The 18205-nt window shown below is 41.5% G+C and overlaps 1 protein-coding gene across 7 annotated transcripts in view; it reads right to left on the reverse strand.

The window, feature by feature from the left end:
• Positions 1-213: 213 nt before the first annotated feature.
• SETD2 (SET domain containing 2, histone lysine methyltransferase) overlaps positions 214-18205 on the reverse strand; it is a 113060-nt gene continuing 95068 nt past the window's right edge. For 5 of the 7 annotated variants that reach the window (XM_073787862.1, XM_033864807.2, XM_073787859.1 and 2 more), the window contains 6 exons: positions 15584-15718; positions 13255-13394; positions 9569-9680; positions 3348-3428; positions 1391-1492; positions 214-1041 (listed from right to left, as the gene is read on the reverse strand). In XM_073787862.1, the coding sequence (XP_073643963.1) occupies positions 880-1041; positions 1391-1492; positions 3348-3428; positions 9569-9680; positions 13255-13394; positions 15584-15718 (732 nt within the window). In that variant the 3' untranslated portion in view covers positions 214-879. The other 2 variants (XM_073787860.1, XM_073787861.1) reach the window with 2 other exon arrangements.

An 18205-nucleotide genomic window follows, 5' to 3' on the forward strand; every position in this document is an offset into this window, starting at 1 on the left:
GAGGTCGCAGGTCCACTTCCTTTGCTCAGGAATGCGTGTGTAAGATGCCTACCTCAGTCACAGTGGGACCTGTGGGGAAGACCTGGGATAAACTCCAATCTCAAGAATTAATTTTGGACTTCACACACCTATGGCCACCACCTCTTTTCTCTCTCAGTGCCAACACTATATACAAACATGCTTGACTAGCTTTTAGGGAACACACCTGCCAAGTTCTTTAACTGATTTTATTTTTTACATAAAAAGTTCAGTAAAAATTGGATAAAGTAAAGTGATTTTAAGCAGTAAATCAATCTTATCAACATAGCACAAGGCTGGCCGAAACCGCAAGGCAGCCTGCTCTGGAATATTTACATGATAACAAATTAAACCTTGCAGGAGAACTTAAACCATCCTTACAAAGTCTTCTGTGATCCTAGCACGCAGAGGCTTAAAAGCAAAACAAAAACCAAAAACCAGGAAAAAACAAATTATTTTCAATATATTCACATATACATTAAAATATAATACAGATCGTCAGGGTAAGGGGTTGTGGGTGGGGATGCGCATGAGTCTGTGCGCTGACAGCACCGCCAAGGAGGAGACCCAGGCTTGAGAGTGGGCTCAGGCCTGGCCAGGGTCTCAGAAGGGAAGGTCTCAAGGGCCTAAACCCTTGCCTCAGATGGCCTCTACCAACAGCTCACAACCAGGGACCGCTTATTGTAGATGGAGCTCATTTTTGTGGCTTTCAGTTGAAATCTGCAGGTTTGAATTCCCCAGGGTGATGTGTCATCAGTAGCACAGCCCTGACAGTGGGGTGGGGAGAGAGGGCCCACGGGATTTCTTCTCCCCAGAGTCTCTCCTACCAGCTTGCCCGTCCTCCCACCCTGGCCCTGCAGCTCACTCTAATTCAGTGTCCTCTTTGGGTTTGTAAACAGCCCCAAACTTCTGCATGTACTTCTTAATGTACTCCTTGGTTTTGTGTTTCACATTCTCATTGCACTCCAGGTCCTCGGGGTTCTTACAGTACTTCAGCTCCTTATTCATAACGCCGTGAGTCAGCTGTCCAGGACACAGGAAGAGAGATCACAGCCACCAATCAGAGTGGAAATGATTTGAGGGGGGAAGGCCAGTCTGCTGCCTCGGGCCCCTTCTCACAAAGACTGGGAGGTGAACTGGAGGGGGAGGTTGGGACAGGCTGGTGCTGGGATCACCAGAAAGGGGAAGCTCAGCTCTCAGAGAACCGCTACCATCAAGTAGGGTACCCTCTCTTCCCAAACCTTCCCCCTCTGTTCCTGGGTCTCCAGCCTGGGCATGTGTCAAGGAAAACTCACTTTTTATGATGAAAGGGGCCTTCTAGGACGGTATAGTTTTCCCAGAACATTGTCAGACCACAAGCAGGGGGGAATACCTTGCGAGCTAGGTGTTTGAAATCTTCAGTTGTGGTAATTCTTCCCACTTTGCAGTCAGGTTTCCGGTAAGGGTTCAGGCACTGGACGATGAACTGGGACATCTACAGGTATGGGGAGAAGAGCACACTGCTCAATAGTCCAGAGAAGGCAAGAAAGTTGTACTGAGGAAATACTTAGAATAGGCAGTAAGCCGAGCCAGCCAATCCTTCCCTTTCCCTCACTCACACTAGCTGTTGTGGACAGAAGAATGCCAGTATGCCAGTGGGGTGTAAGAGAAAAGAATCCTGGATCAGCCTCAAGAGGGAAAGGGCTCCCTTGGATGGACTTAGCAAGCCTCACTTGCAGATGGAGGGACAGAGCAGCAGGACTCCACGCTGAATCTCATGGCAGCCCCAGATTTCAGCTAACAAATCTCATGTTCTTGGCATAAAGAGACTGTAGCTAAATTCTCTGGCCCCTGGAGGCAGGGCAGAGAGGGCCTTTCTGTGCTACCAGGAGGCTCAGTGACTCCAGGAAATGCAGGCATTTTGTTACTGAAGGCTACTTAGATTCTGTAAGTGTTGCACTTCATTTGATTCATACTACATCAATGTGAAGCAGAGGGACACATGATATGGCAGCTGGTTGGAGAACATCTGGGGTAAGACCCTTTTCAATACACAAATTCCCATGTCCTCCTGAGCTATCTCTGTAGTGTCTGTCTTACCCAGTGGCTCTCAAAAGAGATCCAGGCACAGGATTTCTGGAAGTATTTGTGGCGCTAAGCCACAAAGTTGACCCCAGGGGAAAAAGGGAGCGAGGAGGTGAGTGATAGCCACTCACCAGGGAGCACCATGAACAGGGTCTACCCATCCCTGAAAGTCAGTGAGTCTTCAGACATTCAAAGAACAAGGCTACATCACAAGGTAGGCACTAAATAAACAGCTGCTAGTTGGCTGGGCTGAAATGCCAATAATCACAAAGGGACAGTGAGAAACTTAAGTTTTAACTCTAGAGAAGGCTTTTACTCAAAATTTTTCTGTGGTCTCCTGTTTCCATACTCTCTCCCCTCAATCCACTTCCCCGAATAAAATAGGGGATTTCATTATTCCCAGCTTAAAATCCTGCAATACTCCCTGCAACTCACAGTACCAAGCAGCACAATACTGTGCAGCCTCATCTTCCAACACCCCTCACATACCGGGTGCTACAGCCCACAGATTCCCTGAAAGGGATGACGCCTTCTTCTGCCTCTGTACACTCTACTGCCTGAATTACAACCCTCCTGATCTATCTGGCTAATTCCTACCCCTGACTCAAGTGCCTTTCCTGACACCCAGAACAGAGACCTCCAGGCCCTATCATGGCACATTCCTCACACAGCTGCCATTACTTTTTTTTTTTTTTTTAATGCCATTACTTATTTACAGGTCTACCTCCTCCAACAGACTATGAGCCCCCTCGGTGAACAAAGACTGGAGTTTAGAATCTGGATGCCCTGAGGCAGAAAAGGTTAGTGTCCCGAGAGCTGTACTGCACTTCCAGCAGCATAAAGACGAGCTGCTTTCTCCCAATCACTTGAGGATTAGGCAGCCACTAAATGAGATATCACAGAAAAAGAAACGGACTTTGAGCCAGAGGCCCGAGTTCAAGTCTTCTGTCCAGAGCTTGCCTTCTCTAAACCTCAAGAGCTCCTCCACCAGCATAAGAGGAATTACAATTCCAGTCTTGCCTACCTCACGCGATGTTGTGGGGATAAAATGATATAATGGATATGAAAGTGCTTATTATCCCACTGTAAAGGACCATACCAATATGTCATCACATAACAACTACACAGTCCAATCACAGAAGCAAAGGAACACCCAAAGGCAGGGCCACCTAGTACTACAAACAGCTGTGCACACTTAGGATGAGAAAGAAAGGGTCTCAGTTTAAGCCTTCAGAATGTAGTGTCCACATCCCACCAAACCTTACCTCTTTTCTGAATACTTCTTTGCTTTTCTTAGCCAGCTCACTGGAGGTGTCTGCTTCTGCTGTCTTAGGCTTTTTAGAGGTCTAGAAATGGAAAACACCACAGTGTGGGAATGAGAGGTCAGGTCAGTGATGCCCTGCTCTTCGAGAACCTCCCTTCTTTCCCGCAATTGGGATGCCTCACTCTTGGTATTAGAATCTTAAAGGGACATGGCCTGGAGTCAACTTAGCTGCTGTTACCACTCTCACTTCATGTTTAAATCTTGTCATCTGGCACTGGCCTCGCTCCTATAAACCAAGTTCTAATTCTCTACCCTAAGTGAAAGCTACATCCTTGATGTAGTTAAACATTTGTTTCAGGGTCACCTTCTCTGCAGAGAAATGTGCTGTGTGATTTGGACCACTCAGGTCCCTGTTCTGAGCTGCAGTATCCCACACTGTCAAGAGAGGCCCAGACTCAACGGGCTCCACCTCTCCTGTCTCTGACATTCTAGGACTCCTGGACAAAGGCAAAATGATTTAGCCACACAACCATGGTCCAAATACCATGTTCCTCATCCAAGTCCCCTAGACTGTAGGAGACAGTCTCAGCATGCAAGAGAGGCTCCTTAAAGGTTGGTATCCTCGGTTCAGGAATGGAAAGACTAAAGAGGTATCAAGGTGTTGCGGGGGAGGAGATGAGGGTCATGCAAGTCAGTGAACAGATGAGTAGATCCTAAGACAGAAGATACTCTGTCCCAAGATGCTAAGATGATGACAAACCTAGGAATGCTCCCTTCCAGCACTGCAAGGGGGAGGCTGCCAGTCCCCCTGCCCCACGCCCCCTGCCTGATTAGGCACTGCTGAGAGGTGAGAGGTCAGCAGCCCTGGCATTCAGAGCACCTGGCATGCAAGGCCACCTCCCCATACCTTTGCTCACCACCAGTCATCAAGCCCCTTCCTAGTAAATGTACTTCTCCATGGAAAAGATTATGAGCATTCCCCTTTGAATGCAACTCACTTCAGATGGATGTAGAAGCAGTTGGCATTACAGGTACTTCATTTTTTTGCTAGCTGCTTAGAGCACAAAATTTTTTCAACCTACCCCCACTTCTGATTCCTCTCTTTCCAGAAACAGTATGAAGGTGCTCGTGATGAAGGGACTGTTCAACTCCCTCTGCTCTGGACTGGCTCCAGAGAAAGGTGGCACTCCCCTGGCTTCTGGGCTTCTATACCTCAGCTTTCCCTGACTTGTTATAAAAGCTTTGCATATTTTCTACTTTTCTACTTTCTTTCTGTGGCTGTGGCAGCAGGAAAGGGAGGGCAGGGTAGAAAGAACATACAGATTCTACCTCTGGTTTTAGGAAACAAAATGCAAATAACTGTTTTCAAATGTTTTGCTTTGAGATTTTGTGGTTATTTTTTCTAGCAGTAGAGAGTGTAGCTGTGCTTCACAATAAGACCTCATGTAGCATGGGATCAAGAATTGCCTGAATAAGCCAAGGTAATTTCAACACACCCTCAGCTGCTGTCTTGTGGATCTCAGAAATGAGTAGCAGCAGCAATGAGTACAGAAAGCCCCTTAAGGTATAACAATGATCTCAAGGCTCTGGCTCCTATAGAGGAGGCCAGGCTCTCAGTGAGGGCACTGTGTAAACAGGAATGTTCTGCTTCCCTCTGAACGGGGTATGTGTTCAGAAAGCTAAATAATTCCAGTGCATTTCTAATTTAATCTCTGACTTGGTGAGGTTGTAGGGCTTTAAAAACACACAATCCCCTGAGCTCTCTCTAGGAGCTTTCCTGGTCCAGAAGAAGTTGAGGTATCAGAAACACTACACATGATTCAACCTAAATTCTGCAACACACGAACCTGGTACACACCAATTAAAAGGTTAAGAAAGAAAGATCCTTGAAAATAATAAAAACTCAGTATATTGTTTTGAAGTTGCCGCCACCTTTGCTAACAAAAAGAGCAAAATAATTTCAGTTTGGTTCTAGATCAGGCACTATATACCACACCTTAGTTTGTCAAATGAGGCATGGGAGAGGGGGTGCAGGAAGTGAGAGGACAGGAACAAATCATCTCTACGACACTTTCAAGAAACTGGCAGGCCATTCCTTGCCTCTTCCATATCCACTTGTTTGCTCAGCCCCAAATGATGCCTCTCAGATGCCTTTGCGTGCATCTTCAACATCTCCATTCTTAGTTCCTCACTTTGCCTAAACTATTAAAATACTCTTCAATCTGATCTCCAATGCTACCAATCTCACCTTTTCAAACGGGCCTGTTTCACTCAAGGAACACATATTTGATTGCCTGTCTTGCTGCTTTAAAAGCATCCACTGGCTTTTAAGCATACAATAATCACATTGGTAGGACACCAAGATCTTAGACAATTTAAATCTGACCTACTTTTCCATATTTTTATCTTGCTCACTACCTACCCCATATGTATCTAAATTCTCACCATAACCAAATTATTTTTATTGTTCCCTATATGGGCTCTGTCTTGTACTGACTTTATACCTTTGCAAAAACGGCTTTATTTGCCCAGAATCCTCTTTTCTGCTCACCTTAGCTATAGGTAAAATCATGTTTTCTGTGACATATCACTAGTGCATTTTCTTAGACCATTAATCTCTGTGCTCCCATAGCATTCTGTACATACTTCTACTACAGCAATTATCCCGTTGTGTTCTTGGTTTATAGATGTGGTTATTTCCTTAGATTTAACTTCATGAAGATTAGTACTCAGATTTATTTCTCTTTCTATCTGTAATACCTTACACAAGGCCTGTGAATTACTGAAAATTTACAATGTTACAGTCTTCATCTCCAAGGGCTTTAAAATCTAAATGAAGGCCCTAAAGATGGGAAAAAAAAAAATTGGAGCAGAAGGAATAAACACATAACCCACAGGCATCCTTCTCCTGTCTGAGATGCTAGCTAGGTGAATACAGTAGTAAACTGGTTAGGAAGGTTAGATCCAAATAAGTCCCTGGCTATCCACGTCACACTAGGTCCTAATGATAGAGACAACGGTCTAGAAAGAAATCCAAAGACTGACACCTCAAGCCTTTGACTTGTGCATCATGGCAAGGTTGGTTGGAATATCAAAACTCATTTGTTCCTTCATAAACTATCAAAGGGTTAATAACAAAACAGATGACTTCATTTATATTTTCTCATTAGAAATACAAGAAAAGGTAAAGCTGACAAGTCAGAGACAAAAGCCTAAGAAGCTAAGATAGAGAGTGAATGAACATCCAGATAGTTTTTTACTGGAAGCACATGACAGTTATGGGTTTTTTTCCCCTTAGGTACCTGTCTCTATAAAAACTCTCCCACAGAAACTTCATACACTGCCAGTAGAAATGTACAATGATATAGCAACTTTAGAAAACAGTTTGACAGTTTCTTAAAAAGTTAGACAGAGACAGTCTAACTTTGATCCAGCAATTCCACTCCTAGGTATCTACCCAAGAGAACTGAAAATGTATGTCCAAAGATTTGTTCACAATTGTTCATATACCATTATTCACAACAGCCAAAGAGTGGAAACAACTCAAATGTCCATCAACTGGTAAATGGATAAATAAAATGTGGCACATCTAATACAATGGGATATTATTCAATGCTAAAAAGAAACGAGCTACCAAGCCATGAAAAGGCATGCCAGAACCTTAAATGTATATTGCTAGGTGAATGAAGCAACTCTGAAAATGCTACATGTCCAAATATGTGACATTCTATAAAAGGCAAAACTGGAGAAAGTAAAAAGATCAGAGATTGTCAGGGATAGGGATGGGGATGGGGGGAGGCGGGGAGAGAGGATGAGATGAATAGGGGGAGCACAGAGATTTTCAATGCAGTGAAACTATTCTGTAGATGATAATGGTGGATACATGCCATTATACATTTGTCAAAACCCACAGAATGTACAATACCAAGAACACTAATGTGAACTACAGACTTTGAGTGATAATAATGTAGATTCACTGATTGCAATAAATGTATCATACTCCGGCAGGCTGTTGATAGTGGAGGACGCTATGCATGTGTGATGACAGGGGGTGTATGGAAACTCTGTACTTTCTGCTCAAATTTAAAGGGAACCTAAAACTGTCTGAAAATAAAATATATTAAGAAAAAGAGGTATATAAGGACCTTTTCAGACAAACAAAAATGAGACAGCTCATCACAATTAGACCTGAAATACTCAAAGTATTAAAGGAAATTCTTCAGACTGGGAATTCCCTGGTGGTCCAGCGGTTAAGAATCCGCCTTCCACTGAAGGAGACACAGGTTCGATCCCTGGTCAGGGAACTAAGATCCCACATGCCACGGGGCAACTAAGCCCGCAAACCGCAACTACTGAGCCCACGTGCCATAACTAGAGAGAAGCCCGTGCACTGCAACGAAGAGCTCGCACGCCTTAACAGGAAGATTCCTACATGCCGCAACTAAGACCTGACGCAGCCAAATAAATTTTTTAAATAGTGGATAGAATTTATAAAAAAAAAAAAGGGGGGCTTCCCTGGTGGCGCAGTGGTTGAGAGTCCGCCTGCCGATGCAGGGGACGCGGGTTTGAGCCCTGGACTGGGAAGATCCCACATGCCACGGAGCTGCTGGGCCCGTGAGCCATGGCCGCTGAGCCTGCGCGTCCGGAGCCTGTGCTCCGCAATGGGAGGGGCCGCAGCAGTGAGAGGCCCGCGCACCGCAAAAAAAAAAAAACAAACAAACAAACAAAAAAAACAAAACAAAACAAAAAAGGAAATTGTTCAGACTAAAGGAATGCTAAATATAATGCTGAAGAAAGAAAAACATTTCCCCCAAAGTGAATAAAATATAAAAGGAGGTATGGATTTGTTTCCACTTTCCTTCTCATTCCCATTCCTTCCTTCCCTCTTCCACCTCTTTCCACTGACTTAACTAGTTAAGTGTCTCTTATTTTCAAAATTAAATACTATTCAAATCTTAGAGCATAGATATATTGTCTTTGATTTCATTCAAGACACCACATCCTTGGAGACAGTGAGTCCTGTTCCAAGTGGAAAAGGATAAAAATTTTTAATTCAAGCATTGAGAGTCACACTGATTCACATGACCTCTAATCCCGATTACTCTCTTGTTAGAAGGAGAGACGAGGAATAAGCTCTCTTTCGCTTTACTCTAGAATAGTATTTCCAGAGTAAAATATCTCAGTTGCAAATCTTAAAAAAAGGGGGGGCCCAGTTACACTTTTTTGGTGAGGTGTTTTTTTTTTTTTTTTTTTTTGCGGTATGCGGGCCTCTCACTGCTGTGGCCTCTCCTGTTGTGGAACACAGGCTCCGGACGTGCAGGCTCAGCGGCCATGGCTCACGGGCCCAGCCGTTCCGCAGCATATGGGATCTTCCCAGACCGGGGCACGAACCCGTGTCCCCTGCATTGGCAGGCGAACTCTCAACCACTGCGCCACCAGGGAAGCCCCTTTGGTGAGGTTTTAATGCAACCAGTTTAACTTCTTTCCAGACCCACCAATCCCAAAATGGCAAGACATTAAAGCAAACGAAGAAAGACTGCCGTTAAACAGAAAAAACACACTTAAAAGAAACATAACATTAAGAAGAATGCTGTAATCTACAGGGAAAGAGCTAAGATATATTAAAGGAAGTTATAATGGAATAAGAATACTATGATTCTATTTGTATGTTTAGAATGAAAAGAAAGAAAAACACCTGTGTGTGTTTTCCATAAAGGTCTGGAAGAACATACAACAAAGCAAGGTTTTGCAACTTTGGCACTACTGACATTTGGGCCAGTTCTTTGTTGTGGGGGATTATCCTGTGCACTCTAAGATGTTTAGTGGCTTCTCTGGCCTCTGTACACACTAGAAGCTAGTAGAATCTCCACAGCTGTAACAACCAAAAATGTCTCCAAATATTATCAAAAGTCTCCCGAGGAGCAAAACTGCTCTTGGTTGAGAACCTGTGCACTAAAAAGTTAACAGTATTTATCTCCGGAGAGGGAAGTATGATGAAAGGAGAGCAACTAAATAGAAATTAAGAGCTTTTATTTTTTGTTCTAAATACTGTACTTCTGTATTGTTTGGACGTCCTACCACCCCCAAGCATTTTTTTATATGCATAATTCTCCAGAACAATAAGAAAAATAGAATTCCAAGATAACATGGCTACTGACTCTACAAAATGAGAAGACAAAGAATCCCAAATGATCAGGAAACATATCTGTAAGCCACACTCACCTTCATGGGATTTTCATCATATGTTGGGGTTCCCAGGTCCATCTCAGCTTCATGCTCAAGGCTGGCATCATCTCCTGGGCTTTCCCAAGTAGGAGGATCCCACTGAGTCTGCCTAGAAGAAGGTAAGAACAGCCATGCTGTCATGGCCAGAAAACAGAGAACTCTGGCATAGGTATCTCTGCTCATATATACATAACATACAACATGCAATGAAACAGAACAAGTCAGCTCCATAAGACAGAGACATTCTTCCCAGCAGCAATGATTCTATCCCATAGACATACATTGTTTTTAGCCCACTGTACTTCTGTAGCCAACGCTGTGGCAACATTTGCTGGGTATCAAAGACAACAGTAAAACCAAACATCTTTGTCTCTCACCTGACTATTAATGTCCTGAAAACAGGATTCAGCAAAGTCTAAGGAAAGTACATGGAGTAGGTGCCTGCCTATGCCACCCCTATGCAGGTGATCAATCATGATTGTACCTAGCATGTACCTGGAGCAAAGTAAAATAAATCACAACACCCTCCTCACAATCCTTGATCATGTGAGAAAACCGTTCCTTGCCTTAGGAGTCTTCTTGTTTGTAGTTTTGCTCCTCTGGCTTGATGACTTACAGCATGGAAAAGATGTACAGGTTAAAAACTTGTGCCCTCTGCTAAAAATATTTTCAGCTGGCTACAAAAAAAGAGTTCAACCACATTAACTCTTTGCATGCTTCTTTTTTTTGGCCACGCCGCATAGCTCTTGGGGATCTTAGCTCCCGACCAGGGAATTCCCTCATTGCATGTTTATGGCTGTTTTGAAAGTTAGCAGGCAAAGATGGTTTTGTTTTTGTTTTGTTTTTAAAGCTAGATCTGTGAAGTAACATGTGGAAGTAAGGAAATTCTATTCAGGAGTCAGAAGTCAGCTGTCACAGGAAATGCTCTAAGGGGAATCACTTAAAACGTCAAAAGCCTCCAAGAAGCTAGCGACATATCTGACAGGTCTATCCTGCCATTACAGTCTTGTGCTTTCCTACCACAGCAATCTTTAGTTAGCAACATTAAAGGCATTTGATGTAAATCAGTTTTGCAGATGATTATGAAAGTAGGTTTATCTCTGACCGACAGAACTAATTATAAAATGGGCTCAAGATTTCTATTGTAATCAAAGAAGCACAAGCAGCTGTGGGTTTTATTATGGGAATTAAACAGGAGGTATTATGCTCTTAGGTGCTAGCTAAGGAAAACCTTGAAAAAAAGATGGAAAAATTACACACATAAATAAGAAATATAATTTTTTTTTTTGAAAAGTGATAGTCCATTATAAAGCTTGCTTTGGTATTGAAAAAACAAAGTTCTGGTAAAATTTGCAGACACTGGTTTTTAAAGTCACAACTTCCAGTCAGCAGCATAACAAGGGCTTGTTTCTTTGGGTTTTTTTTGGCTGCATTGGGTCTTCATTGGTGCGCGCGGCCTTTCTCTAGTTGCGGCAAGCGGGCTTCTCATTGCGGTGGCTTCTCTTGTTGTGGAGCACAGGTTCTAGGCATGCGGGATTCAGTAGTTGCAGCACGTGGGCTCAGTAGTTGCGGCACACGGGACCTAGAGCATGCAGGCCTCAGTAGTTGTGGCGTGTGGGCTCATTAGTTGTGGCGTGCGGGCTCTAGAGTGCAGGCTCAGTAGTTGTGGCACACAGGCTTAGCTGCTCCACGGCATGTGGGATCTTCCCGGACCAGGGATCAAACCCGTATCCCCTGCACTGGCAGGGGGATTCTTAACCACTGTGCCACCAGGGAAGTCCCAAGGGCTTGTTTTATAAAGGTATTTTTATGGGAATAATGAAGACCTTTCTAAGTAGAATACATAAAGGGAAAATATTTGACTGCATGAAATTTTTAACTTCTTCACGTCACAAGACATTACAAACAAAAACATTTGCAATATTCTTTTTTTTTTGGCGATACGCGGGCCTCTCACTGTTGTGGCCTCTCCCGTTGCGGAGCACAGGCTCCGGATGCGCAGGCTCAGCGGCCATGGCTCATGGGCCCAGCCGCTCCGCGGCATGTGGGATCCTCCCAGACCAGGGCACAAACCCACGTCCCCTGCATCGGCAGGCGGACTCTCAACCACTGCACCACCAGGGAAGCCCTGTAATATTCTTGATAAACAGATTAACAATGCTGACAGAAAATGGGTAGATGCCCCAAACAAGCAATTCACAAAAGATACAAATAGCCAATAATCTAATGAAGACGTTCCATCTCAAAAATAATTGAAAATAAAAATAAGATTTCTCATCTACTATTTTACATGAGTTAAAGAACCTACATGAAGAAAAAGGCACTTTTGTGTACCTTTTGTGGGAGTCTAAATTGGTATGATTTTTTTTTAATGGTAAGCTGACAATACTTATCAACTTAAAATGTGTATCTCTTTTGATCAAATATTTTGCCTCTAAGAATCTGCCTGAAGAAGGCAGTAAGATTAGTGTTAGTGTCTGTAAGGATGTCCAGGTTTAGAGTTATATATAAAATAGTGAAAATCCATCAATCAGGGTGGGTTAAACAAAATTTGGTATAGCCATACAGAAGAGCAGGGGTTAGGCAAACTTCTTCTATAAAGGATCAGAGAGTAAATCCCCTTGACCTTGTGGACCAAATGATCTCTGTCACAACTAGTCTACTGTCATTGGAGTATGAAAGTAGCCATCAACAATTCCTAAATAAATGGGTGTGGCTGTGTTCCAAAAAAACTTTATTTGCCAAAACAAGTAGCCCATTGACATAGTTTGCTGAGCCCTGCAACAAATAAGCAAGTATTAAAAATAATGTAGTTTTTCATTAATTGGTACAGAAAGTTCTATAAATACATTGGTAAACAAAGCAGATGACAAAACATGCACCCCAATAACTCACATTATATACCAATGAATACATACATACACACACAGAAAACACATATATTCACATAAAGCTATCTGCCTAAAATATATGTTTAATTCTAAGAAAAAGATAAATCAGGTTTTTTTATATAAATTGCAGGAGTCATCAAACTATGGCTCATGAACCAAATAAAGTTTTACTGGAACAGAGACATACCCATTCATTTACGTATTGTCTATGGCTGCTTACACAACAATAGAAGAACTGAACAGTTGTGACAAAGAATGTTTGGCAAGCAAAGCCTAAAATATTTATTATCTGGCCTTTTACAGAAAAGGTTTGCCCACGACCCCTGATTATCTACAATGTTAGATGAAGTCATTACCATTTTCTAAAAAATTCCTTAGTTTGGGACTTCCCTGGTGGCACAGTGGTTGGGACTCCATGCTCCCAACGCAGGGGGCCCCAGTTCAATCCCTAGTTAGGGAACCAGATCCCACATGCTGCAACTAAGAGTTCACATGCCTCAACTAAGGAGCCCGCCTGCTGCAACTAAGACCTGGCACAACCAAATAAATAAATAAAATAAATTCCTTAGTTTTCTCCAAGAGTCTTGCAGATTAAAAACACCAGAACATACCTAAAAAGGACCAAAGTCTAAAGTATGTCATAACATTTATGATGGGATTCTGGAAAACCAGCAGCCCTCAGGCACAGTTAACAGCTAATAGCAAGTCTATAACCATAAAACTCCCCTTACAGTGGCAGCTTCTTTGACCAACTGAAAGCTGATTTGGGAATGCTCAGACAGCTCTTCTTACCTTGTGATCACATGGTAGTAGTAAATCTTCCCTTCTGGGTCTCGGGCTGTCTTCCAGTTGGGAGGTAAGACAATGGTTTTTGGTTTGGGAGGAGATGGGGGTGGTAAATCCAAGAGATTATTTGTCACAACCATTTCAGGCTAAAAAGACACACAAGTTCTTGATCAGTGACATTTCTTTTAATCTGGCTGAGAAGGACAAAAATAGTCTAGTTAAGCAGTATGTAAAAACATACATCTTCCTCTTCTTTTAAAAAAAGATTAAAAGTAAAGGTACAATCTGGGAAATGATCAGAGACAGTGTATATGAAGAGCTTTAGGGATCTATCAGAAAATTCACAGCAGGCTTCGAGTTCACCATCCAATACACCATATTTAAAAATATTCAGCAGCTCATTATGTAGAACAATATTTTTCAACCTTAAAAAAACCAATGCTAAATGGCATATAACCAACTCCAAGATACCAATTAGCTGAATGGGCTTTAGATAGAAGCAAATATGATAAAATGTTAACATTTATCCATTATATATTTTTTGTATGTTTGAAACCTCATATTTATATTTTAAAAATATAGAAATGGGTGAAAAGCTTGTTTTTCAGTTTAATTGAAAAAAATTTTCTAAATAAATAGCTTTTAAAAATTTAATGCCACATTTTGAAAAACATAAAAACTTCATAATCACTGTTATAAACTGAATTGTGCTTCCCCCAAATTCATATGAAGCCCTAACCCCCAATGCGATTGTATTTGAAGACAGCACCTTTAAATAGGTAATTAAGGTTAAATGAGGTCTCGAGAGTGCGGCCCTAATGCAACAGGACTGGTGTTCTTATAAGAAGTGGAAGAGGCATCAGGGAATGTGCGCAGAGAAAAGACCAGGTGAGGGCACAGTGAGAAAGCAGCCATCTGCAAAACAGGAGCAGCCTCAGGAGACAGCAAACCTGCTGACACCTTGATTTTAGACCTGCAGGCTCCGAGACTATGAGAAAATAAATTTCTGTTAGTTAAGCTACGTAGTCTGTGGTATTTTGTTAAAGTAGCTCTAGTAAACTGATAATATAATCATGATAAGGATATATACTCTTAATTGTTCATTCTATGTAATCCAGTTAATAAAGAAAAAAATTTCCAACTTTACCTTTGCTTGAGCAGTTAAAGAGGAACCTAAGATCCCAGGCTCAGATAAAACATGGCCACTTTTAAGCAAACCTAAGTCTCCGAGCATTGCTGCTTTGTGCATACCCCCCCAAGCCTTACTTCACAGAGCTGCTTTTTGTTGGCCCCACTTAAGTTCCACTTCCTCCATTCCTGTAGTCCTCTATCTAGCCTATAAGGTGATCTCTTTCCCCTAAGCTTTCGTGTCACTTAAGAATATTCCAAATTATTCAATATCTACTAGATTACCAATCCTTCTCCAATTTGGGAATAATTTTTTCCCCTCCTCAAATTCTACCTGCATATTTCATGACACTAAACGCTGACTACTTTTAGTATTATTCATTGTGATCCTCATCTCTCTTACTGGAATGTCAGCTTTTAAGCACAGGAATGGAATTTTACGTTTGTTTTCAAAATGCCTAGAAGGACCCAATTCACGGCAAGCCCTCAAATACCTGCCATACACACTGTCTTATTTCTAAGTGTTTCACATGTAGTCTTTTTACTCCATCTCCACCGACTGCCCTACTTATCGAAAGCCACCAGAATGCAACAAGAGCCTTCTCTGGAAATGTCAGTATTCTAACCTGCTAATTTGTTCATGTTTAGTTTCTCAACTGCTTCTAGTGCCAGCTCCTATTTCCCATTTCATCTAAAAACAGCATTTCATCAAGATTTCATCATATCCTTCTACACAGGTGGCAGAATACCAAAAGCTTCTTTCAATATATATTGTACAACATGTAAAGTGAACTATATCATTCAATTTTATATCTCTAGCCCTCAGTACAGTATCATAGTCTAGTTCTCCATAAATAATGATGGAGCTAGTCTAGAAAACTATTACTTCAGAAATTCATAGCAAAGTGTAAGAATACAAGATCAGTCAGTTTAAATTACAAATAAAAAGGATCCTAAGGGCAAAGTACATATAAATTAACATAGTTGTAAGTTCCACAGAATTTTTTTTAATTGACAGCACTGTCGTGTAGTGCTCCCTCAGGGTCCACAGGCACTTGAGTGAAATTGGAGACTACAGAAATTTTTATAAAAAACAAACAAACAAAAAAGGAGTAAAAAACCCCCTAACTAAACCAAACAAACAGTAATCTTTCTAAAGATAAGGTAGGTAGCCAAGGAGAGTTTTAGCAACCAAAATATTTCTTACTGGCTGTAAGGGCTGAGGCTGCCCTGGTGCAACTATTGTAGTCACGGCTGTGGCTGGCTGTACCACCACTCCTTGTGGGTGAGCTGTGAAAATCTGTTGTCCCTGGATGTACTGAAGACTTGGCTGGGCATAACTCTAAAAGATAAAATGAAGAAATTCACAATTTATAGTTTTCTAGTTCTTAATAAGCAGTATCTGACTTCCAAGTTGACAAATCTTATTGGAAGATATACCCATTAATATTTTTTTAACTTTAAATGTGAATATTTTACTACAAATGTGTAAAACAATCTTTTACTTCAAACTCTTTTTTTCTTTTTTGAATAATTCCCTAGTCATTTACTTACTTTGATTTTACTTTATCATAAAAAGTTAGAAAACTTTTTTGAGGCGGAGGCGGGGATGGGGGTGGGGTGGAGTACTCATGAAACCTGTCTAATTGTTTGGCTTCAATGAGACTTGAATAACAACTGAAGTGCTACTCCTAGGATACCTGAGAAAGAGCTCCACACAATGCTCTTTACAGAGAGCGTTTTAACTACCAACTCCTAATAACTAACAGCTTGTTTTGTTTTGTTTTGTTTCTTTGCAGTATGCAGGCCTCTCACTGCTGTGGCCTCTCTCGTTGCAGAGCACAGGCTCCGGATGCGCAGGCTCAGCGGCCATGGCTCACGGGCTCAGCCGCTCCGCGGCATGTGGGATCCGCCCGGACCAAGGCACGAACCCGTGTCCCCTGCATCGGCAGGTGGACTCCCAACCACTGCGCCACCAGGGAAGCCCTAACAGCTTGTTCTGATTGGAAAAGGTCAAAAGGAGTGATCCACAGTAGAGGAAGCTGAAGGTGATCAAATTTTAAACTAGTTTTCTAGCTTTTTGTAGGCTTCTATAAGAAAGACAGCGGAATTCAATATATCTAAAATCCTTATGACACACTGATTTATATATAGTGCTTTATCAAGCAGAAAAGCCCTTTTGCATATATTATCTCACTCAATCCTGACCACCATCAGAGGTGGGTGTATCTCCCACACCTGGAGTTATATAACAAATAAGTACCATGGCTAGCTAGGACTCAAACATACTCTGAAATTACGATAGAAAAACTGTTTAAAGAAGTGGCAAGAAGCCCTGAAAACAACCTTGTTTTGTTAAAAGGTGATGACTACCAAGGAGCTGAACAGATACGTATTTAAGGACAGATTTTGACCCTATAAACTGAGATTCTATCAGGTAAAATGATTCAGAAGTATTAATTGATAAGTACTCAAAATACAAAATATAATCAAAATATAATTATTCCAAATGATACCAGTAAAGACCCAAGGAGTCTGAATAGGTAAATGTAGCTGCCCAGCAGATTTCTGGATGAATAATTACTGAGAAGACACACAGAAAGAGGAAGAATACAATACTTGATTCAGTATTGCAAACAGCTTAATCTACACATTATCATAAACCAGATTCAATGCTAACTGTCAAAGCAGAATTGTCAGAATAGTATCACAAAGCTGAGAGAAAAATGTATACCTCAGAAATATTTTCATCTCTAGGTATTTGGATACAAGATGGGAAATATGTGCAACATCAAAAATTTTGTAGAAATTTATCTCCTCACCTAACTCCTGCCCCAAAGCCTGAAATCTGATTAAATCCAAAACACTTTTCAATACTGACATATACAGACAATACTGAATCAGAAGTCAGTACCAAAGAAGTATTAGCAACAAAGATGACCAAATACTGCTTAAAAAATTAAAAAGCATACTCTAAAGGTAAAATATAAATAATTCTTAAAGTTCTCCTTTAACTCTGATAAAATAAACCATAAAACAAAACATATCTAACTGGGCTCTATTCTATGATCACCAATCTATCTGGAAAGTTAAGTTTCCAAGAAAGTTTCTAAGGGCCGACACCCAGAAGGAAGCATCCTCAAGAGGCAAGTTACTGTGCATGTAGGAGGTTAACACGTATGTGCTGGTAACCCTGATTCTGAGTAGAAACAGTTTCTGGGAGGCTGAGGAGGACAGATGGATAAACTGGAATTTTCCCAACCCACTAAGCCAAACACCAGATACTGTAACGAATCCCAAATTTAATTTCTTCCTGACCCACTCTCCTAATCTAATCTATCGGCAAATTCCGTTGGCTCTGCATTTTTTATATATGTATGTACATGTGCACGTCTATCTGTACGTATGAGTTTATATATATGTGTGTGTATGTATATATATATATATATATATATATATATATATATATACATAAAAATAAAATCTGATCATTTCTTACATCTCTCCTTCTACTATTCCAGTATAAGTGGCCATATTCTCTTGCCTAGATTACTCAACAGTCTTTTAACTGATCTCCCTACTTCTGCCCTTGACTCCCACAATCTCTTCACCCAGAGCAACCAGAGCGAGTCTCTTAAAATACGTCAAATCACGCCAGTCCGCTGTAACTGCTCCAGTGGATTTTCACATTATTCAGACTAACAGCCCAAATCCTCACAAAGCCCTGACCGTCTTGTTCCTCCCCAAGGCCTTGACCTCATTTCCTACTACAGGTGTACCTCAGAGATATTGTGGGTTCAGTTTCAGAACATGCAATAAAGTGAATATT

Source organism: Tursiops truncatus, chromosome 10 (assembly GCF_011762595.2).
Source record: "Tursiops truncatus isolate mTurTru1 chromosome 10, mTurTru1.mat.Y, whole genome shotgun sequence".
NCBI classification, from domain to species: Eukaryota; Metazoa; Chordata; class Mammalia; order Artiodactyla; family Delphinidae; genus Tursiops; species Tursiops truncatus.